The sequence below is a fragment of the Ascidiella aspersa genome, chromosome 9 (genome assembly GCF_963924565.1).
Source record: "Ascidiella aspersa chromosome 9, kaAscAspe10.2, whole genome shotgun sequence".
Taxonomy (NCBI): Eukaryota; Metazoa; Chordata; class Ascidiacea; order Phlebobranchia; family Ascidiidae; genus Ascidiella; species Ascidiella aspersa.
Genome location: NC_139455.1, coordinates 24,902,815 through 24,910,864, shown reverse-complemented (window position 1 = coordinate 24,910,864; position 8,050 = coordinate 24,902,815). Strand labels below are relative to the sequence as shown.

Genomic DNA, 8,050 nt, shown 5'->3' with positions numbered 1-8,050 from the left:
CCAATTTAACCTATATAAATGCAAGTTAAATAATTTGAATATGCCCAGTTTCAGCTGCTAGGAGGAAAAAACGAATACTGAGCGAAAATTTGGGGTTCGACGAATGCTTGCAAAATAACATAGGGGTTCGACAGGTTAAGAAACCACACTGCTATACATTATAACACAAAAATGGCGATGTTTGTTCCTAGACTGTTTGCCACTAAATGTGTCTGGAATGGTTTAACTAAATGCTTGCCTATGTGGAAGCAGAATCTAATCGAGTGGCGTGGTATAAAAGTTTGAAGCCGCATGGTACAGACGACGGTTAGAAAATATTGCCATAATTTGACACGCATCCAATTTGACAAAGTGCAATGTTGTGTGATGTTTTTGAAATGGTACGAATAAATAATCGACTATAGCACACAACACTTGTCTAAGCGTGTCATACATATTTTAACTAACGAAAACCCGTGATATTTTTAATTGGGAATGACTTTTTTTGTAGTGATTGATGAAAACAACAAACGCTAGTAAAATATCTGCAATGCTATCGGGAGCATTACTTAATTTTAACAGCAAAAGCCCTAAAGTAGGTTAACATTACAAAAAAATTGGGCTGTTAAGCTCTAAATTGCACTAAAACTTTACAGATGGATAAAATATTGCTATAAAAAGCCATAATCAGGCTTCAGTTTATAGCAACGTGCCATGAACCATGTAAGGAGATAATTTGGCTAGAATTTCCATTTGACGCTGGTGAAGGGATACACTATATATTTATTTAAGTTAAAACAGAAAACTCAACTATTAGAAATAGAACACTTAACTATTAAATTTTAAATTCGGCATAAATAGATATGTTTATTGTTTGGGAAGTAGATTCCCGGGGAGCAGCGAAAGACCGTTAGGTCAAAGTCAGCCGCTCCCTGATCGCAATATCATCCAAATATATACGCAGTATTACAGTCATTTTATTGTGAATTATTGGCGTCATTCATTAGCGATTATTATGCAAAACACAACAGTGTGATAGTTAGTTTCTGACGTATAATACGCATCAAAAATCAGGGATTTCTCTCGCGAGAAGAAATTGCGCCACAAGCATTTGCAAAAACGGCACGACTAACTAAAACGAATGAGCCGCACCATTTAGCCGTAAAATCAAAACTTGAAGTTATATCTAACAAGCGTTTCATTTAGAAACACACAATAAGACTTAAAGAAACAATCCAATTATAAGACCAAGAACCTAATAAACAAACCTAATACGATCTTAGACTTCGTTGGAATAAGACTCAAACCAGTATAAATAAGACCTAAATAAGCCAAGCCCCATATGAAATCTAAAAACGCGCTTTTCGCAAACTCTTTCCCTCTTTTTCAAAACGTTTTTAGTTTTGATCACTCATGAAGACATAATTTAACACTAAAACACAGACTTTTTGGATCTGTACCGATCTGGTTGGTTCCTGGAATTGCGGTGATCAGTCCCAGGAAAACAGATATCGGCGTCATCTTGACAATTTCACAGAAAATAAAACAATAAATCTAAACAAAAAAATTTGATAAAAATAGGAAATGTGTTGCCACATTTTCAGGATATTTCTAAAATATGCAAAAACCTTACGAAAGTGTAACTTTAAATTAAACGACTAAAAAAAGGTTTTAATTTTCAATTGCTTTCAGTAAACAAATTGAACACCATTACTGATAAAGTTGCCCTTGTCTAAATTCAAAGTTTGCCAGCGTTTGGTAAAAAATCTCAAAATTTAATAAAAATAAAATCCCGTTGTAAAAAACACCATTACTGCTAACTAATGAGTTGAAGGCAGTCAAAAGTTGTGTAGAAAAGCAGTAAAAAACAGCAGTGTTCCGTCAGTTAGCGCTACAGAGCTATACTTGTAACGGCAAGCACTTCCCCGTTTATTTCCAAATCTATTATCCCAACACGCCGTTTTTGTTGCCTGGGGCTACAAACTGCTTTTAAGCAAAACGTCATCGTCACTATTCGTCAGTATTTTTTTATTATTTACCCGACAGGTAGCTGCAGAGCTATAATTGTAAAGGCGATGTTTTTTGTCCCGTTGACTTCCCAATTATTATTTCGACACGTCGTATTTGTTGCTTGAGGCTACTAACTGGTATGTAGCAACACGTCTGGTCACGGACACGAGGTGAAACAAGCGACGTTAAAATTTGTGAACACTATCACCTCTAGTCGTCAGCATTTTTTTATTGTTTATCCGGCAGGTAGCGCTGCAAAGCTATACTTGAAAACTCAATGATTGTTGCTCCGTTGACTTCCCAATCATTATTTCGACACGACGTATTTAGTGCCTGGGGCTACAAACTGCTTTCAAGGAACGCGTCTTGCCAAGGACAAGAGGTGAAATAACTGTATCTGTTGTTCATCTTATTTGTTCGGTGTTTTTCGGAAATATGTGACTGCGACTTGGAAAAAAAGTTCGTTTTTCAAGGGAAAGAGTTTCTGCAAAACGAAGCTGAAGAAGATGATGACTTGCAAAGGTCTAATCTGGTTTCTTGGTAAGTAAGCTCGGTGCGATTTAGGCTTAAATTTTTGACGCTTAATACTAGCCTTACATTAACAGTGGTTCTCTACTTTTTTCATCCCGTGCAACCCTTTAGTCGCTATTTAAACCAAATTCCCCCTCAGACAAAAAACTGCAATTATGTCAAAACGAATAAAGTGCTTAACCTCTTTGAAATCGCAAGCTGACAGCCTAGATTTTAGTACCAAATGATTTGTATAATCCACTTTGCTGAATGATATTTTGATAAATACAATACTGCAGTCGTAGTAAATAAGTCTAGGCAGAGCGCATTGTGACATAATAATAATGGGAAACGCAATCAAAGTTTTGCTTAGTTTGCCAACAATACCTGCAATGTTTGGTTTTCAGGTGGGCTCTGAGATTAACTTGCATCAAGATTTCCCCCAAAACAAAACGTACTTTTTTTGGTAAATTTATTTTTTTTTTTTTGAAACTTCCAAATACCGCTTTAGGTGGGGAATTCCCCCGTATGATAACCTCTGCACTAGAACATGGATAGATCTAAGTTCGATTTTGCCGAGTTAATAAATTTTCTGTTGTGACATCACAATGACGCACGTGTTTTCGCTGGATTTCGCGCCTTTGTTTGCGCACAATGCGATCGCGGGAAGCTGGAATTTCCTGACGCCGCATTTTCAGGTGGTCTCGATACTTGTTTTCGGGAACTATAATTAATCCCTCCGCAAAAATACTCAAAGCTTCAGCCAAAGTGCGTTGTTGTTTGCGATAAAACCACAAGAAAGAGCAAGTCTAACATTCCTCGCGCATTAAATCAAAATTCACGTGTTTTAAGCCAATCGAGTTTATTTACGTTTCTCCAGGGTTTGTTCGGTTGGAAACGATTAGATAATTCGACCCAACATTGGAGCATAATGCTTGGAGGTTGTTGTAAGACGTAATAAGAATATCAAAGCCCACACAGAAGTAGGTAGCATTTGTAACGTTTCGAATATCTCTTTATTCATTTACAACATACAATCGAATAAAGAGTTATTCTAAAACGTTCAAAATGGTGCCTACTTCTGTATGGGCTTTGATATTCTTATTACGACCTGGCAATGTTCATTAAAGAGAGCCTTGGTATGTTTTCATGTGGTCATAGATTTGTGAATGGTAACGACAAAATATTTTAGGTACCCCAAATTACGATAACCACTAACCAGGGTTCTAAACAAGTCCTGGTCAAACTGCTCGCCGCACTGTTTCCAAGCTATGTCATTCTAAACTAGGGTTTGACTATCCAGATAATTTGCGGTAGGGCCAAGATTGTGTTAAACTTACAAGTATGTATAAATATGCTGTTGCTGCCAGGCATAGTATATTTAAAACAGGTTCCTCTGGCAATATATCACAGTCCTCGGGACAGACAGTCCTCGGGACAGTCCCTGACGAAGGCTTGCCGGATAGTAAGCCGAAACGTTGGTAGAAAATAATATATATTGCCAGAGGAACCTGTTTTTAATATTACAAGTATGTACTCGTTTTAAGTAAGGTGGTATTGTGATTTTATATGCAACCATATTTGGCCCCATGTATCCAATTAGGACTAGAGTTCTTATAAGGGCAAATCATTATGCCCATGATTAATTAACCTTTAGGCGCTTAATCTCTATCGATGACTTTTCTTCATGATTAGCTTTCCGCTAGGCGGAGCTAATGGGTCACAAGGTTTCAAATTTTACGATGTAGAACGATTTAAACACTACTAACGATGTGTTTAACTCATGCCGGGCAAATTTAGCGCGCAACTAGAAGGGTTACAAATACGTTGAACGCCTTGGTGCTCTAAACTGCACCCTTGCCAAAAAAAATCAATTAAAAAGGTCTTTCTTAAAAAATAACGATTGGAAATACGAAAACTTTGATACAAAGCTTTACTTTTTATTAGAGATCGACCGATATTCATTTTTTCAACCGATACCAGATACCGATGCCAATTTTTTTATATACCTGGAAAATGTTCAAAACTTGAACTCATGGAAAATAAAATCCTAATAATGTTTCAGTTTATATAGCTTTATTAATTATTAAACTACTATTTTGCATATTAACTTGGCGGGATGCTAAAACGAATTTTTTTTCATTAAAAAATTGATAAGTTGTTTGTTGTACAAGAAAAATTATATCCTATTTTCGTACTATCGGCAAAAGTATCGGCCTACAATTACCGATACCGATATATCGGCAGAAGCCAAATATCAAAAACTTCTCATTCTGTAGTTCAAAAGGTATTCGCCCCAGTTATTAACGTACAATGTTTTTTTGCAGTTTTAGGCGTGGTTGGAGCGAACGCGTACAAGAACTGCTACTACTGCTACGTTAAAAACTTGGGCTATTGTGCGCAGAAGGAAATCAACATTCACCGACAACACTGTCCCAGTTCTGGGGCAAGCAAGTGCCATACAATTAGCTCAGGTAAACACGAGTTGTTCGCGATCTATTGGTGCGATACAGATATTTGCAAGGCAGGGGTACCGGTTACCATAGAGTTTAGATACTAAACAGAATATTTTGGGGAGTTGAATTGTGCCTTGAGACGTCATAGTATTGACAATTGTGTTTTCACGGCTTGCTGCGCAGCAAAAGCTACACGATGCTACTGATGTACAGTCACGCAAAAAAGAGGCACTAAACTTAACAATATTATTCACGCTAAAATCCAACTCGTTCGATACCCGGCTGAAATGTAGACATTAAATTAATAAAATATGTTTGGTGGAGTTTCGGCGTTAAAATCGTTGTCAAACTGCGGTAATGTTTTTATAAAACTAATAATTAAAAAAATTGAACGAAAAACAACTGATGTCATAAATACATTTTACGCGAAAAGTTTAGTTTTAATTAATGTGCAGAGAATCCACTTTTACCCATACCATCTCCGCTATATTAAATTAAGTAGTTAAAATTTATCTCCAGAATCGGCATTGTGCCTTATTCGCAAAAAATACGATATCTGCCTTCTTTTTTCTACTAGCGCTACAAAGCAATTTGTTTTGCAAACTAAAACCGCCTAAGTTTTCACAGCGACAAAAAATGGCGACACTTTAGTGGACAACAAATATGTTAAAGCATAACATCTTCTACTCTGAAACTCACCGACGTAAGACGATTGATTCGAAGCCTGTCGCTCTGCTTTAGAAGTCCAGAAAGACTGAACCAGTTGTCGGTGGTATCCGACGATTTAGCAGGAGGTTAATCTCAGGACAATTGGTTCTGAAGAAAGCCAAAAGCCATTCAATCGGATTTTTACCGGTAGCTAAAGCTGCATTAGCATTCCGTATGCCGACTTGTGACGCAAACGGCATTTTGGAATGTCACTTTACGTTTGACGGGCTTTGCCGCAATTCGAAGAGGATTTTTATATTGAACGTCAAGTGTAATCTCTTGTTGGGTGGATTTCGGATTTTTACAATTTTAAAATGCAAAACTTGCGACGGCAATTCTAAGTAAGGCATTGTTATTTACTTAATTACAGAAATATCCCAAGTCTCTATATGTGGCACGTGGCCAAAACTATTCCAATTTTGGCAAATTGTTTCGTTACTGTACCAATGGTTAACTGGTTAAATTGTAAAATAAGGATTTTAGACCAACGCCAAAAAAACATTACTATGAACATTATTAAAACTAAAGCCGCGTTATCGTAAACATTTGATGGGTGCACGATTTTGTAACAGTTTTGTGAACTGAGGCCACACATATTTTACAATAACACGAATATTTGTTGGTAAATACAAGATGTAACTATTTTTCGTTAGGTTAGTCGCTACCAGTAACTAGTGTAACAATAATATAACTTAAAATAAACAAACTTACATGCAAATAGACTGCGAACACTTTTTAAAAATGTTGTCTTACTTATTCATTGTGCGTCTTGTATAACTTATTTAGCCTTTTTACAAAGTTTCAAACTCTTAGAAAGAAACTGCCTGGTTCTTCTGCGTTTTGGCTCGCGCTTGTATATTCACACGGCTTCGTTTTTTTATTTTTTTAATGTGTAACTTTCTTGTATATAGGGAAATTAGGATACATTTAACTTAGAGTTTGAACATAAACTTTTCTTTAAGATGAAACTCACTAAAATATCTAACATCTTTTTTGGTAAATAAAATGCCTCTTTTGGGGGTATTTTAGCTATAAACATTATAAAAGCTTAAATAAACAGACATTTTTTTTTAATTTTGTCGATTTAGTTGGGTCGTGTTAAAAAGTTATCCTAAACTTTTTTGGTTGATTTGAAAATTAAAAAAGTTTTAATTAATAGATCGTCCTAACACAGCGCCACGAAAAACAACAAAGGTTGGAATAACATAAAATTATAAAGGAAAAGTTTCTAACTGTAAATTTGCTTAGATTTTATCTCATTAATAACAATGTTTATTGTTTATCACAGTTACAATTCACTCTGGCAACGGACGTACTTTGATAAAGCATTGCAACGAGACTATTAGCACTTGTGAAAACATGCCTGGAGATAAGTCGCGTTCTAGCACTTTGCTACTGTGCTGCAGTTCCTGTGACAATTCGTCAGTCAAAATGACACCTAACTTACTCTTAAACCTGGGCGCTTTAGTTTTGATGATATGGATATATTTGTAGTATTAGTGCACTAGACTTATTTTATGTTTGCATCTCTATGTTGGGAATCAATTGAAAAATATTGATTTAAGCTCAAAACTAATTGCAGATTTGCAATCAGAAGCTATCTGCGAATATGCACACATTTTTTATCAGTGGTGGGTTCAACGAATTTTAAACTATTGACATAGGGTTCTGGTTGTCTGTAAGCTTACGCGTTTACAGAACAAGAAAAACTGATAAAATACAGCTTTGAAGAGTATGTACTAAAATGTGTGATTCTGCATTCTGCTCGATTTTTTTTTGCTTTGAATACAAAACTGCAAATGCTACCTTGTGGAATACAACAATGGTCTGTTGAATTATAAAGGTATCTAGCATATTACATTGCTAGAGGTTTAGGTCAAGGCTTACAACTATAAGTTAACCTGGTTAAGTGTAAGAGTAGCCTATAACGAATATTGCATAATCTGTGTTGGGGATTCTGGTAAAATTATCTTTGGCTACAAGGTTAAATTTATAACTTTAATGTTTGCTCGGATTACGCATACACCCATTAGTGACAGCTGTACTTTAAGTTAAGAATTTTCGACCGGCTTTCATAGAATTTTTAAAACATTTGATCATTTTTTTAAGGTACTAAGTCCATGAAAATGGGCCACCACCACCCAATAACGGTAATACCACTGACCATTTTTTTTATACTTACGAGCCTTGAAAGCATACACCCATTGGTCATTAGGTAGGGCTACCATTCCCATATTACCAGCACCCCAAAAGAGGACATTTTTTTACCGGCAAGTAATACGTTGCAGGCAAAAGTTAGAACAACAAAGCAAAGCAAATGGTACAAAAACGGACACAAAAACAACAAATCTGATTTATTTTTTATATTCAGCCCATGAATACTTTGC

At 35.9% G+C, this 8,050-nt stretch overlaps 1 protein-coding gene across 1 annotated transcript; it reads left to right on the top strand.

The window, feature by feature from the left end:
- The first annotated feature begins 2,385 nt into the window (after nt 1-2,385).
- Nucleotides 2,386-7,431, top strand: LOC146134600 (uncharacterized). The gene is made up of 3 exons (XM_083397507.1): nt 2,386-2,529; nt 4,827-4,973; nt 6,952-7,431. Exons 1-3 carry the CDS (start codon nt 2,496-2,498, stop codon nt 7,155-7,157), a joined length of 387 nt encoding a protein of 128 aa, XP_083253633.1. The 5' UTR covers nt 2,386-2,495; the 3' UTR covers nt 7,158-7,431.
- Nucleotides 7,432-8,050: the final 619 nt, after the last annotated feature.

What these genes read in the sequence shown, in the direction of transcription:
- LOC146134600 (XM_083397507.1), top strand. Translation starts at nt 2,496, where the DNA reads ATGATGACTTGCAAAGGTCTAATCTGGTTTCTTG. An exon ending in AGGTCTAATCTGGTTTCTTG is followed by an intron (nt 2,530 to 4,826) that starts GTAAGTAAGCTC and finishes GTTTTTTTGCAG; the next exon opens with TTTTAGGCGTGGTTGGAGCG. An exon ending in GTGCCATACAATTAGCTCAG is followed by an intron (nt 4,974 to 6,951) that starts GTAAACACGAGT and finishes TGTTTATCACAG; the next exon opens with TTACAATTCACTCTGGCAAC.